At 36.3% G+C, this 16,645-nt stretch overlaps 1 protein-coding gene across 1 annotated transcript in view; it reads right to left on the bottom strand.

Annotated features, from left to right (window-relative positions):
• The window catches only part of LOC122797634 (otoferlin-like), a 1,687,021-nt gene that overhangs the window by 1,560,016 nt on the left and 110,360 nt on the right, over positions 1-16,645 (bottom strand). The window contains exons 4-5 of the mRNA XM_044066178.1: positions 7,297-7,381; positions 6,910-7,072 (exon numbers count right to left, since the gene is read on the bottom strand). Coding sequence (XP_043922113.1) covers positions 6,910-7,072; positions 7,297-7,381 — 248 coding nt within the window. The remainder of the gene's footprint in view (positions 1-6,909; positions 7,073-7,296; positions 7,382-16,645) is intronic.

The raw sequence follows: 16,645 nt of genomic DNA, 5'->3' as shown, positions 1-16,645 counted from the left end.
TGCCCACCTATGGTAATGCCTTCCCTGAATTGTTAAAAAGTTGGCAAACTATCAACTTGGACACTAGTTACAAATATATAGAACTGCTTATAGAGTTCTTTACACCACTAGAGAACTCTCTCATAGACTCTGTACGTTCTTGTCAGCATTTACTTAGTGATGAGTATCCGGTGTCCTTGGTAGAGACATGGATAGATAAGATACTTGCTAGCGTCTCAGCATTTGAACTTTGTTTGATACAGCAGAAGGCAAAGAAACTGCAGAGAAAATTACTTGCTTTCGCAGCTGGTCATGTATTTACCTGGCCTAGGAATATATCAGTGGAACAATCCACCCAAAAGGAAATGTCAAATCCAGTTGTGAAAGTGAGTGAGTTAGAAATCATCTGTTAATGTTACTGTAAGCTCACCTTCTGAATTGACACCAGTGATGAGTGCTACAGCACTCTCTACGGTCTCCGGTGTTATTACTCACGATAAGAACATTGTTATAAAAGATTTGTCAGTTACATCGGATGTTTGTCCTAAAATATATAACACCAGGAAGCAGGACAGACACCCACAAGTTTTTCAACAGCTCCCCCTTCCAATTTGTACGACCAAAGTGGAGAGATGCCGCTCCTACAGCAGGGGGTGTAAGAGGAACAGAGAACACTCGGACTCCACACATACACCAATGCTCAAGAAGATGTGGGGGGAAAAATGGTGGGGCAGGATTAATACATAACATCTCAAAGAGGAAGTTAGATGAAGCTGAGACAGCAGTGTTATCAAGAGGGTTATCGTTTATACCAGCGACAATGACTGACTTAGCAGAAGCTACTTTGAACAGCAGACTGTTTGCTTGCAGTGTTATACTACAGTTAATGTATGCGGATACTCAAAGAGTGAGTATATACAAAAAAAAGAGTTTGTTCTGTCCCATTCTTAATCCAGCACTAGTGGTCTTTTGTGGTTTGTGTGAACATGATTTTAATGAAATGTTTAATTGTGATGAATATGTATATTTGCATAAGAAATATAATAATTTATCTTATGATGAATTTCAGGCCTTAAAGAGACTGCGCTTGGGCAATGATATTTGCATTAAAACCTGTGGATAAAGTGGGGGGGGCCGTGGTTATTGTGGACATGGAATATTATCATAACATAGTATTACAAATGTTATCTGATACAGGCACTTATGAACAAATGGTTTTATTGAATATTTCTGATGTTATTAGGAATGTGCATAATGTTCTAAAGGACTGTGTTATGAATAATTTTATTACAGAGGAAGTGTACAGTTTTTGCTTCATTGAACATCCTTTGATACCTACTTTCCAGGCCCTCCCGAAGATACATAAGGATTCTAATAACCCACCGTTAAGACTGATAGTATCAGGACAGGGCTGGGTGACAGAACTTATGTCTGTATATGTTGAAAAACATGTTAGACCAGTTTTGAACAACTATAGTATGGTTATGAATGATACCAAACAATTTCTTTGTGATTTATACAGAGAATGTTTTTTTTAGAAACAGCAAGTTATTATCTTTTATTTGTAACATTAGATATTTCATCTTTGTTTACAGTGATACCTAACGATGTTGGATTAGAGTATTTGTAAGGTTTTTTGTTACAACATAGTACTTATAGTCCATTTACAATAGACCTGTTATGTTTGTTTGTAGAGACGATCTTTGAGATTAATGTGTTTAAGTGGTCTGACCTATATTTCAAACAAAGGGATGGAGTAGCTATAGGGACCCCATGTGCAAACAGCCATGCTAATGCTGTGCTTGCACATTAGGAGACCCCAAATGTACTGTCAAACAATGGTTATGCATCGCAGATTTTATTTTATCATCATTTTGTTGACGACATTTTTATTGTATGGAGAGGGAATGTTAGTGAATTGAATGGCTTTATTAGTTATTTACATGACACTACTTCTTTTTTGAAGTTTACATTGAGTTACTCAGAGAGTAACATTGATTTTTTTGGATATAAATCTAACCAAGGATGTAATCCAGGGGATTCAGACCTCCAGATATAGGAAGGAGTGTCACAGGAATCATATACTACATAGGGATAGCCTTCATCCACCGTATGTGTATAGCAATATTATTCATGGCCAACTTGATCAATGATGATGATCGATTTTCAGGTGAGGTGCATGTTATGGAAAGGGAACTAATAGAGAGAGGTTACAAACAGGAAGAGGTACAGAAGCAGCTAGAACATGTAATGAGGTTGAGAAAAACAACAGCAGCTCCATACTTTTCAGCATCCACCATCACACTTGAACATGAGCAGGTGGATAGATATTGTAGGAAATCTCCTAGTGTCCACCTGTTTTATTTTAGTAATATAGCAGAAATATGTGAAGTGGTAAGAAAGCACTGGCATATTTTAACATCAGATCAAGATGTTAATAGTGTTTTGGGTTCTAGACCTTTCTTTACTTTTAGGAATAGGAGCTCTTTGAAGAATCAGTTGTGTTATGGGAAACAAGTAAATGAATATGAGGGTAAGAAAGGTACATTATTTTACAAAGATAAACCCAAACAGAAAGCTCAGAGACACTCCAAGGCTGTAGATGTAAAATATAAAGTTCTCAGATAAAAACAATTCCAAGTAGTAAACTCCAATAAATACAATGGAGAAAGTTTAAAATGAAGAAAGATTTATTGTGCAGAGTTAGGTTAGCGCTTTCACCCTGTTGGGCTTCCTCAGACCGTTAATACATACAAAAAAGTGGTCAGAAAGAATATATAGCCACCTAGATATGACATCACTTCCTACAATTAATCTATTTAAAAACTAAACAAAAAAAGTCATCTCATAAGCATGCCCTAAAAGTAGAAATAAAAACATACATAAATGCATTCATAAATATAAAATGTAAGCATAAGTAAGAATAGATACTTGAATTTGGCTTATAAAAGTAAAACAGTTTTTGAAAAATATTTAAATTTATAGAAAATTCAAGTTTTATATAATTTGAAATGTATTAAATAACATATCTAAGTTCAACATAAAATCACATCAGAAAGGGACATTGGTTATAACTATGTATATTATGTCATCTGACAATCAATCTCCTATTTTTCAAAGCTGGCTTAATGGAGACTTTATTATTAAGACCTGGGTTCTGGTCTGCCCTTAACCTGATGATCCAGTCTGTAATATAATATACATTGTTATAACTAATGTCCCTTTCTGATGAGATAAAAAAGGCACTATGGGGGAGGCAAGTGTCTTTGCCAGTATCCGAAAACCTTGAGGAGACAGGTGAAGGCCATCTCTGACAAAGCAGAGTGGTCTGTCGACCATGTCTTCCCAGGCTGTCATATACTGGATCCCCAGAACTAACACAAGAAGCTAAGCCAATTGTTGAAGTCAATCATTTTTTTGTCTATATTGTGGCATTATCCTGTGTGAAGGTAGAATGTTGCTTTACCAGGAATTTAACTTTGAAGCATATGTATCAGCAAACGCAAGATGACCATTCTTTTAATTTTAGGAAACCAAGTACTTATATTCCTAAACAAACTGCACTCATTAATGCGTTTGAATAAATATGTATTTTAGATATATATAGAGTGCATAATGATCGAAAATATAAAAGTAAATGGCATAACTTGGATAAGGATGAGTTTAAAGCTTTACAGCGGTTAGAGAATTATGTAAATTTAGTCATTAGACCAGCAGATAAGGGTGGGCAGATTGTGTTATTGGACAAGATAGATTATGATGCATTAATGTATGAAATGTTGGATGACAAGAAATTTTATCAAATAATTACACCAGTGCAAGTTAATATAATGGTTGAATCTGTCAATAGCCAGATCAAATATATGGAAAACGTCAATTTATTGAGTAGTGAATTGGTCAAATATTTCACAGTTTGTAAGTTCACCATACCTAAGATTCAAGGGCTACCTAAACTCCATAAGAATTCTAGCAGACCACCTATGAGACCGATAGTCTCAGGCAGTGGATGGTGTACTGAGCCGATCTCAATTTTTTTGGAGAAGAACATGAGGCCTATGATTGATATGTCTGTATATGTTTTAAAAGATACAGAGCATTTTTTACATGACTTATATGAATTTACTAATCAGGGTGTAGTGAGTGAGAATTTTATTTTTGTTTCTCTTGATGTCGTTTCCTTATTTACAGTCATTCCAAATGAGATAGGAATTGATTTTTTAAGGAAACTGATGGTTAAGTTTGGATTATTTAGTGCAGTTGAAATTGTGTTGTTGCAGAAATTAATGAGTATTGTACTCATGAATAATGTATTTTTATTCAAAGATCAGATATATTGGCAAAAAAAATGGTGTGGTGATGGGGAGCTCATGCTCCAACAGTTATGCGAACGCAGTTATGTTAACCTGGGAATCAGAGCATTTATTGAAAGGATCCTTTAGTAATTTGATTTTATTTTACAGAAGGTTTGTTGATGACCTTTTTCTTTTATGGAAGGGGACCATAGCACAAGTAATAGATTTTGTTGAGTATATTAATGAGTCAACACAGTTTCTGAAGTTTACACTGAATTATTCAGATGTAGGTATTAGTTTTTTAGATGTTTTTATAGAGAAGGATGGTGTGGATAGAATTTCCACTAGATTATTTAGAAAGGAATGTCATGTGAATAATTTATTATCTAGAGATAGCATGCATCCTAAGTATGTTTTTAAGAATGTAGCTCAAAACCAGTTCTTTAGAGCTTCTAGGTTGAGTGTCAACAATGATGAGTATGAGAAGCAAATAGCTAGAACTGGTTGTGAGCTTTTAGAAAGGGGCTATAATCAAAACATGATCCAGAACAGTGCTGTGGTTGTTAGACAGTTGAGGGAGACAAGAGCTAGGCCCTATTTTTCGGAAGGACCCCTTAGGGAAGAATGTACTTTATTCAAGGGATGTTAGGAGATATACAGACATAATTAATGAACATTGGAAAATATTAGTAACAGATCCACATATTAGCAGAATAGTAGGGCTGAAACCTCAGTTTACATTCAGGAATAAGAAGAATTTGAAGAGAAGATTATGTAATGTTAAAGATAAAAATCATGATAAGGTAGAATTTGGAACTAAACCTTGTGGTAAATGCGCACAATGTAAATATATCAACAAAGAAATATTTTTTAAGCATCCAGATACTGGAAAAGTTTTTGACATCAGGGTCAGTGCCACTTGTGAGACTACACATGCAGTTTATTTGGCTAGCTGTTCACTCTGTAACAAATTCTATATAGGTAAGACAGATCATACCTTAAAAGAAAGAATTAGGAAACATAATTACCACATTAGGAAAGAAAACATGTTTTAAACATGGGGGAACAGCATAAATTCCAGTTTATGGTTGTTTGTAGAACATATGAGAGTTTAAGGGGTGGAGATATTAGGGCCAGAACAGAGGAGATGGAGGCGAAATGGATTGTTATGCTTAGAGCAAATCATGGGCATGGGCTTAATGATTGTGTGCCCATGAAACCTGTCCTTGGTAAAAGAGCTTTACGTAGGTAGTCCTGTTTTTTAATAGATGAAATGTTTTTAATACATAAGCTTTTTAGTTGTGTTATGACTTTGTGAGTAAATTTTATTATATAAAGTCATTTATTTTAATGAATGTTATACCTTTAAAACTGATTAGTGGAAGTCATGTGATGTAACTGAGTGTTTAAAAAGGTGTGTTTCAGTGTTTTGCATATACACCTGATGAAGCTGAATGTGAAAGTGCTTGTGTTGCAATAAAGACAGTACTGCTAGTAACTATCGTTTGATATCCTACTGTTTTTGAAATCCTGAAGCCTTGCCTCAGCAGTCTTCTTTTTATTTGTGGACTTGTATTTTGTATCTGCGGAGGTGCCTGGTGTTTGTTGGGCGTTTTTTGCTTTATGTACTATGACAGAGTCATAACAGTAATTGTTGCTGAGAGACTTGAGTGCTTGCATGATTTGACAGATCCTAGCACCCAAATGTATGTGGGTTTATGTGTCTTGATCTTATCTTGTGTGAGTGGAGAGGTGTGTGTGCTGACACCCTGTTTGATGTCTTCTTTATTGTTACATGAGAGAACTTATTCTAGTTTCATGACATAGTTACATCTCTCACATACTGTATTTGTTTGCTTTAGGAGCAAGTGGCTGTCAGTATACATGAGGTAATTGCCACATTGCCCCAGGATGCTCATGTCAATCAGGCTGACTGGAGAAATGTTGGGAAACTGATTGTCTATAGTAGCAGATAATTCTTAAGTACTAATTTCTGAGAGGGCAAATTAGATCTCTTACTCACTGACATATTTATCTCCAGGAAGAGCTTCCTAAATAAAGTGGGAACTTACTTTTGAAATGTCAGAATAATAACAAAATGAATGAAAACAGAAAGCCATCTATATCCCAAAAAGTTAATTAATAGCTACAAAACTGCCTCTATGAAATCAGTCGATAACATTGAACATGTATTTCCAGTTAAATGATGCAGAACAGTTATTACGTGCCATGATATCCCTTACAGTGCCACAATATACAAAACAGATATGTCAGAATTAGATTCCTAGAGTGGATACAGAACACACCATGCAAAGTTGTCATTTTTCTGGAAAAGAAACCTAATTTAGTGTATGTTTCAGTAGGTAATTCTAATGTTTCTTCGTATGTAAGTAGGCATTTGACTTGTGTAACTTAGCATAAGTCATGTCAAATAATTTACTGCTGTGTGCATTTCTCTACATGATCTGCTGCAGTTTATTGCCCATCTTACTATTTAACTTGTTTTTGCCATAGCACGTAATGTGTCCATCTTTATTCCTGTACTCTGAGATTCAATTTTTCATTAAAATCTACCCTAACAGGTAATAATTGCATCTCTGCAACAACTACAAAACAAAACGTTATTACATATTCTTACCCTTCAATATCATCATTATGCAATTCTCGTACTGAACGTATTGTTGACTTCTTAATATCACCTTTCCCAGTCACTGAGATGTCACACTTGAGATATCCTTTGATGCCACTAGCAATGTCACTGGGGTCAGTTAAAGGGGCCCATTTATGGAAAAATGTGTGTTCTGCAATACATTCCAGGATACAGCATTAATAATGTCATATCAAAATACATATATGTTACATAACCTATGCCACTTCAAACACAGCTATATAATTTATAAATCAAAATACTTTCCTCAGTGTAAATTGTTTCAGGCTTAACTAGCATCAGCTAATACTCAAAAGAACATACATTTTCTCTGTCAGAATTAATAAGGCTTAATTATAAAGAAAAGCAAATTCCTACCTGGCTGTGAATAAACTGTCCATACATCAAGCTTGAATGCACCAATTAACGTCTTCCCCGAGACAATGTTCTTAGAATGAAATACCTGTTTAAAAACATTTTTCAACATTTTAAAAATGTCACATATTCTCGCCAGAATATGTACTTAATATACAGATACAGAAAGTACTCTTAAACTGGATCCTTTCAAAACATGTAATTTGGAGCAATTTACTTATTCCTTTATCTGAATTACAGTTGTGGAAAGCAAAATTTTAACATTAAGTCTTGATATCTGCTTCAATTAACTTTTTCATATGAAAACATTAATGCAGTTTGAGTGCCAATGTATTTCTGACAACCTTTACTGGTTCAGTAAAAAGTGTGGAATCATTTACTTTACTCTGGAAGAGGAACACTAGCTCTCAGCAGACAGATAAACTTGAACAGGTCGGTATGGAGGCATAACATAAATGTTTCTCACAAAGAATCCATTAGATAAATGAAAATATCTCATGCATAGTAAATTTATTAATAAACTGAATTGCAGGTTAAAATCCTAAGACAACATTCTGAAATACATTTTTTACAATCTAGAAGCAAATGAATGGGTAGGCAAAGAGATATTCTTACCACACTGTGAAATTAATGCATTACATGGGTTGGAGACTTTCAGCAGTTTCATTTTGTGGCAAGCAGAAATATTACAAGATACCACATAAAATATTATAGTCAGCTTTTTTTCTAGATATTGAATATTTTTTTACATATGAGTATTAAGGAAAGGCTTACACTGCTAATATGCTTTTGTATATTGCCTAAATCCTTGCCTTTTTAGGCAACATCAGCCTTCTGAAGCTTCCAACATAACAAAACAGATTCTGGGTAATATGAAGGAGCCTTACAAATTCCACTCCCAGCAAGTATTCCTTAACCTGGAAAACAGTAATATGTGCATTGTCATGGTAGACCTGGTCCAAAACCAATGAGAGTACTCCATCAGTTTAGGTTTTCATTGCCTGCCACATGTTCAGACCTAGCCCATTAGAAGAAGCACTAAAAACTTTAACCCCCAGACTCATTAACAAGATAGTGACCTGGAAATCCTCCACATCCAATATACTATCAATGAAACCCCTTATCATGTCATAGCTAACTACTGAACTTCCATGCCCCCTCATCCCATACCTCTTACCTAAAAAGTATGGAGTCCTTATGAATTAAGCCAATCACCATTCTCCTAGGTAACTTCATCTACCCCATCATCAACTGGGAGACTAAGATGTCCTAAAACATGAGCATACAGAAATTTCAGGATTTCAACATTGCAAACTCTCTGGACCAGTTAGTCTGCACTCCAACCAGGAGTATTAAATCCTGGACTTGGTCCTTATCAATTTCAGACAGCTTTGCTCCCTACCAGTTGTAACTTCCTCTTTGGTTAAATCGGACCACAAATCTTCCAGTACTCAGAGATTATACTAAGGTTAATCTACTAAAACTGAGTAATAACCTGGCTAAATTCAAACTCCCCTTCCAACTTGATGACCTCACTGCTTATACAGAATCTTTACCCTCATCAAAGTAAGTATAACATCAAATTTAAAAAAATAAACCCCAGTGTTGGGACCCAAATATAAGCAGACTATGACAAAAGAAAAAACTCATTGCATGCAAAATTGCATTTATTGCTCATCATCATACCTCTAAACCTCTTGGTGCAAGAAATCAGGACAAAGCCTGACAAAATGGGAGGACGAAGGCCCAAAAATAGGGACACATTTTAAATATTGCTCTTATAAACTTAGAAGGTGGCTAGAGTAACAGGGTTTATGTTAATTTAAATTTCTGAAGGATTTGAAGTCTGAAACCGAAATGTGTGTCATTATTTTGCGACTTCAATCTTCAAATCATCCCAGTGATTTGCCAGAAAACCACAGATTTTATGAGGAATAGGCCAAAAATATGAGGCAAAAAAAATCAGGACATTTTGAGAAAATATGGACATTTGAGAGGTATGCTCATCATGCCAAACATGCTGTTGCTAAACTTAACGAGGAACTCCAAAACCATATCAAATCATCTAAAGTCATATATGAGGTGAAATAGCCAACCCTTCAAAAGATAACCACAAAGCCTTCTTTAGCTATTTAGAAAAATTAGAAACAATGCCCAGCACTGAGTAGAGTTAATAGTAAGTGATATCACATCCTCAGACCCGGAGGACATATCCACTCTACTGGCAGATAAATGTAGCTCAAACTTTACCCCATCCCTCCTCCTGTATTCCCGTATCACTTACCTGTAGCCGCACATTTCCCTCAAATCTCCTTCAAGGCATTATCCAAGGCCAAGAGCACGACTTCTATGAGACTAAATAATATGCCAGGCTGCCTACTGATCAGTCAAAACAGGACTTCTCAGACCCCCTACAGAGGCTATTTAGCCTCCAAACAAGCTTTGTGCTGTATGAATGGAAGACAGCAACAGTCATTCCCTTGCACAAAGGTTGTGGTGTCAACAGACTCAGGTAATTATAGACCCATAAGCCTAATCAGCCTCATCTGTAAATCGTGGGGAGGGTCATTATGAAATTAATAAATAAGGACATGGATAACCTACAGACTCTCACCCCAAGCCAGTTTGGATTTGTCAAGGGCAGATCCTGCCTAATTAACCTGGTCAACGTCTAGAAGGTTACTGAAGCAATGGCTGAGGGAAAATCAGTACAAACCTCATAGTTAGAACTCTCAAATTCATTTAACACCATCCCATACTCAGATAATGTAGATAAAACCTCCCACATAAATGTAAATCCCTACATAACTCATTGGATCAACTGGCTCACAAATAGATCCCAGGAAATTAGGGTGAGTGGTTCTACATCCTGCAAAAGACCTGTCACAAGCCATGTGCCCTAGCATTCAGTCCTTGGATCACTCTTCTTTAGCATTTATTTTTCAAGATCAAAGCACATTTTAAGGGGTTATGGCTGACCAAGTTTGCAGATGCTTGTAAACTAAGTTCTACCATAAACTCCTGTGATGACAGAAAGATCCTACAAGAGGGCCTTTCCCAAACAAATTTCCATTGTCAAAACTAAATTCCAAGAAATGTGTAATGGTATCCTACACAAGAATGATTTTCCTTGTAGCTATCACATCACAGGCTTGTCTCCCCCACCTCGCAAAAATGCTGTTTCTGCTATTTTGTAAATGTCTGACTTTTTAAACAGTCAATCACATTAATTCAATCATGTGAAATTTGCCTTTTTAAAAAGTCACTCAAGTAAAATAGAACCATTCATAACTCATTTACACATTTTTTGCTGCTAGGTTTTCTATGAAAAGTTAACTGTCCAGATCAGTGGATATATATAATTAACAAAGATAACCTAACGTGTCATAGGTCTCCTCTAGTGGAACAAACCCCAGAGCTGTTAATCCAAACCTTTTAGAGATAGAGGGTTCCTACCCTGGACTAACTGAAGAAAATCAAGACTGGGATAAACTGTGAGTGGCATAGATGTAATTTAGGTTAAGGGCTAAAAGAATGAATTCCAGAAAACAGCCAATAGTAAATGCCAAATGATCACACATTAAAAGGTTTCCTTGATCCATGTTTATAAGGATGAGTGCTTTTATCAATTAACAGACTTCATTGGATCAGTAATTAAAACACATTAGAGAATGGACAACCTGTACATCGGCACCCTGATTGTAGAACAAACACTCTCCAGCAAGGTGTTAATGTACAGGTAATGCCCACTGAAAAAAAGCCCACCTCTTCACGGCAGCATGTTAAGCTGCCATGGAGATCAATTGAAAGAAAGCTAATGGCTGTCATTATTTTACCCTCACAAAGCACCACTTTGCTGTTCAGTGAGTGTAAAAGTAAAAGAAACATAAAAAAGAAAGTGTATGTGTGTGCATGTGTGTGTGTGTGTGTGTGTGTGTGTGTGTGTGTGTGTGTGTGTGTGTGTGTGTGTGTGTGTGTGTGTGTGTGTATAGAGTGAGAGAGGTCCGGCAGTAGCAACAGCTGAAAGGTTTGCATACCTCTTGTCCTCTTAGCTCAAGATATCTGGATATAGCCTAAAACAAAAAGGCTACAAATGTTCAAAATAGGTGTGTATTTTAAAAATTGCTCTTATAAAATTACAAAGTTGCTTAAATAACAGGATTTGTGTTAGCATGCACTTTCTAAAGTGCAGGTGTCTTTCTTTGTGTGTATGTGAGTGTGTGTGTGTGTGTGTGTGTGTGTGTGTGTGTGTGTGTGTGTGTGTGTGTGTGTGTGTGTGTGTGTGTGTGTGTGTGTGTGTGTGTGAGAGAAACAGAGAGGGAAAGAGATTGATTGATTAGTGGCTGCAGTAGTTAACAGGTCTGCATACCTTTCAACCTCTTAGCACAAGAAACTTGGAAAGTCTAAAATAAAGGGGAGCCCAAAGCCTCAAAAACAGGAACAGATTTTAAATATTGCTCTTTGTTTGTTTTAGCGTGCATTTTATAAAGGAAATAAAGTCTGAAACACAAATGTATGTCATTATTTAGTGACTTCAGTCCCCAAAGACTGGCAACAAACCATGCATTTTAGGAATAAGGAACCAAAAAATGAAGTAAAAATCTGAATATTTTTTGAAAATGTTATAATTTGCATGTAAAATACTTCCTCCAACACCGTTTACATAAACTACAACAAGTTTGAAACATTAGGTATAGGAATTACTTTACATCAAAAAGATATGAATAAACATAACATAGTAATGTTGCTGTTCTTCTTTCGGCTTTTCATGGTTAGGGGTCACCACAGCAGAACTCCAGTCTGCTAATGACTGGCAGTAAATTTTTATGGTGCGTAGGTGCCAGCCCGACACCCAACCTTCAACGAAGGCACACCCATTCACACATGTCTTTTAAATGCCACTCGACCACAGGGAGGACATGCAGACTCCACACAGAAGTTGCTCCAGCCGAGAATTGAACAGGAGAACTTCTTGCTGTGAAGTGACAACACTTCTGCTGCACCACTGCGTCTACAAACATAACATAGTAACAACAAAATAAATAAGTATGTAAAACATAACCATTTTACATACAAGCCCATCTGAGTGCAAAAATGCCTTCCCGGGTGTGTGTTACTGTATAAATAATGCCCCTCAAGGGGTGTAGAAGCCCTCCTCCTGGAGCGTCAAGCCTCATAACACTGCTTGGCAGGTGTTATTTACACAGTTACACACACCCTATTGGACATTATTGCTTGTTTAACATAGGCCTCTGAGAAGTGTCATATGCATGCATGTCAAATTATCCAAAACCAGCCATATACTATAATACTCCAAAGTAGTATGCAGGTATTTTAAGAACATTTATCTTGTCTACAGGGCCAATAAACTTGTAATAGAGGCTTGAATAATCATATTAGTAGAGTTACCCTTATAAGTAGTAACAATAAAATAATTCCTTTAACTTGGTGAGTCTGTCCGAACTTAATAATGCTGTTCTTAAAAGTCAAAATTATAGATTATCCTGCTGGCTAATCTCATTAAAAGCTATGCTGGTTAAAACAGTTTCTGAACTTTCAGAAATGTGTAAAATGTTTGATACAGTATTTCATTTTATTTTTTTTCCACGCATTTGTTTAGCGAGTCATATAAGATGGTAGTTGAACAAACACTGTATCTAAACCCTCCAGAGGAATAGTTTTATGAAACAAATGTTAGCATCTTACTTTCTATAAAATACTATGAATAAATCATTCCTTCAATGGCTAAAATGATCAAGTCCCTGTGGTTGAAAAGAGTATAAAATAACTTTATAACCCACAATTTACACTAATGTGCATACATCTGGGTCCTACTGAATGTTTCCAATTATTCTACAGATTTGTTGCATGTCCTTATTATCTTTTCTAAATTAAAATCATATTCTACCTGGACTATGCCTCAGATTATGAGATCATGCCTCTGATATGGAAAACAACAACAGTCACTCGTATTCCAAAACTACCCAAGCCAACTAACTACTGCTTTGCAATACCATCCTGTCTCGTTACTTCAAACTTTAGGTAAAATACAAGAAAAACTTATCTACAACCAAATTACTGCTTATTTACACCAATAACATCTCTATCCTGGAAGCAATATGGATTTTGGTCTGGACACAGCACCATAGCAGCTTCCTACTCCCTCACAGATGGCATCCTGTCCGATATAGACAAAGGCAACCTGACAAGAGCCGTCTTTTCTGACTTCACAGAAACCTTTGATCTTAATTAACTTTGACTTACCATTTGACAAATTAACTGAAATAGGCATTAGTAATGATAAAAAGCCTTGGTTTGTACACTTCTTCATCAACAGATCCTTTAAGGTGGAAGTAGGCACCACCACCTCTGAAAGAGCTGCTCTTATTTAAGGAGTCCCCAAAGGTTCCACTTTAGCCTCTCTGCTATTTTCCATATTAATATATGAACTCATCTGATCATCCTCGGATATCTGTAATTCTTATTACAGATGACATGGTCATTGTCTGGTCAAACAAATCCCATTCTGTTATAGAAACTCAGCTTCAAGATGATGTCATACCCTTCAACCAGTGGCTACTAGATCAGAAACATATGCTCTGTCCCTCAAAATCAAACATAATGCTATTTGGAACCAACCAGAAATAGCTACAGCACCCATCTTCCTTAATATTAAAGATGTTAACAATAGCACCATAGAAACTACCACATCCTTCAAATAGCTTGGCATCTGTCTACACCAATCTCTTAACTTTCAACTGCACATTCAAAACACATGCTAAAAGATCAACACGCTACTGTTCTGGGAGAACAAGCTATAACCTCTTATATCCAAGCCAACCAAAGTTGCCAGAGACAAAGGCATACTTTTATCTCAGCTTGAATATGCACTACCTATTATAGCTGCAGCCTCAGAGAAAAATGCCACAACCTTACAAACCAAGAAATGCCAGTTCATTACTAACTCTTCCAATAATGAACACCACTGCCTAACTCTCGACAAAGCTAAATGGCTCCCAGTACATTTGACAGCCATCCTACTGTTAGGATCACTAATTCACAAAGCCACTTCTCCTGAGACATCGTCCCCTCTCACTCATAAACTTTTCATTAAAACCCCCACATATAATCTGAAAGGTATCTTTCAATCTCAGCCCACCCTACTAACTCCAAAAACTAAACTTTATTGCACCGACCGGGCATTTTCCACCCTAGCACTTAAACTATGGAACTCTGGTCCTCTCTCAGTTTGAGACATGCAAAAGTATACTCAGACTTCAGACAACAACTCCAGGAACACCTCTTTACCCAAACAAAGTGCAGCTGCTCTCACTCAGGTCACATTAAGTGAACTCTGCAGGTCTCCACACCCCGTTATCCCTGTTTCATCCTTCTTTATCTTATCTTGTTATCCCCTCACTTACTGCCTCTCATTCATCCTACTTCCCTCTTCTCTTTGCATCTCTCTCACACTTCTCCTTTCTACTCCTCTTTTCTCTGCACGCCTCTCTCACCTTTTCTATTTCTTCACCCTATGATATCCTTTCCAGCAATTATTCTCATTTGCCTCTTCCAATGTCTTCTTACCTCTCTAGATAATGATATGTTGCTATCACCGTAGCATAAGCCATCTGAGTCCATATGGCTACAACTTATTCAAAAAGCTCTGCTAAGAATAATTCCATTTTCCATCATTGTTTTAACATTGTAAACTGCTTCTTGAACTAAATATTGTAGCATATTCTCACATCTTCTTCTTCTGGCTTTTTCCCAGTTAGGGGTCGCCACAATGGATCACCTGTCCGCTCATGATTGGCAGTGGAGTTTTACGGTGTCGAGTTGTCAGCCCGGCACCCAACCTTCATCACAAAAGCATTAAAAGTCCAAGCATAGGAAGGAAACCAAAGCTAGGATGAATATAATTCCATTTAATAATCCATTTGTTCTGGTACCTCGGCAATTCGCCTTCAGTGGAACAGTTTATGAATGTAATACATCCTATATATATATATATATATATATATAGTGACATCAATTAATTAATCAACACTCAATTAACTTGTAATTGCATCTTTTTAAAGCACAAACACATTAAATATTTATGTAACAAAATTCTTATCAAATGAATAATTTAATCAAAACTAATAAACTGTAAGCTGAAAAAACTCTATTGCACCTTATATATATGATATACTATTATACCATGATCCCCCCAAAACGTGCACGCTGATTGGCCAGCGTGCACATTGTAAATCGAGTTATACTAATGGAAAAAGGTCCAGTCGCCCGGACTTTTTTCCATTAGTATAACTCTACTTTTAAAACACTGTCTCGCTATGTTAAATGGGTTTAACATAGTGAGACAGCTTTAAAATAAGCAACGGAGATCTCAGTTGCTTATTTTAAAGCTGTCTCGCTATGCTAAACCCATTTAACATAGCGAGACAGGTTTTTAAAAAAAAGCAACGGAGAAAGCAAGATCTCCGTTGCTTTTACTGTTCGCTATGTTAAATGGGTTTAACATAGCGATACAGTTTTAAAATAAGCAACGGACATCTCCGTTGCTTATTTTAAAGCTGTCTCGCTATGTTAAACCCATTTAACATAGCGAAACAGTTAAAAAAAAGCAACGGAGATCTTGCTTTCTCCGTTGCTTTTGCTCACAGTTCTGATGTACCGCGCAGGCGCCGCAGTACATCAGAACTGCCGCAGATGCCAGACATCTGCGGAAGGGCAGTAAACAGGCATTATACTATGCCATTATTTAAGAAAAGTAATAGTTTCTTTTCTTAAATAATGTCATGGTATAATAGCAATAACCCACTTCTGGGTGTGGGTAATGCTATATTTACCCACAGTTGGCTTTGTTTGGTCCTCGGCCGCCTCGGGACCAAACCACGCCAACCGTGGGTAAATCCAGCATTACCCACACCCAGGCGTGGGTTATTGCTATATTATATTATATTATATTAAAATACTATCCTAATCTAAAGTGCTATTATGTTTATTTATTTTTTGTATATTAAATATTCATTATTAAATATATAAAATACAATATTGCAAACTAGCTAAACAAATTGATATAACCTTTGGTTAATGAAAACACAAGCAGACAAAAACAAATAAAAGCAGACAAAGGCCAATGAAAATAAGAAAAAACAAACAAAATAAACAAAAATATCAACCCATTCCACCATCTAAATTCATCCCTCTGGGATATAAAGTATGATTGTTGAAAATTAACCTGTTTTCCAACCTACTTAATTATTTTTTAAAATTTCCTCCAAGTAAATGGGGTCTGGCCAAAACACTGAAGTTAAATCCTTCAATTTCACCCTTATGTACTGCAACG

The sequence above is a fragment of the Protopterus annectens genome, chromosome 3.part1 (genome assembly GCF_019279795.1).
Source record: "Protopterus annectens isolate FY-2018-M chromosome 3.part1, PAN1.0, whole genome shotgun sequence".
Taxonomy (NCBI): domain Eukaryota; kingdom Metazoa; phylum Chordata; order Ceratodontiformes; family Protopteridae; genus Protopterus; species Protopterus annectens.
This window is presented reverse-complemented; position numbering and strand designations above follow the sequence as displayed.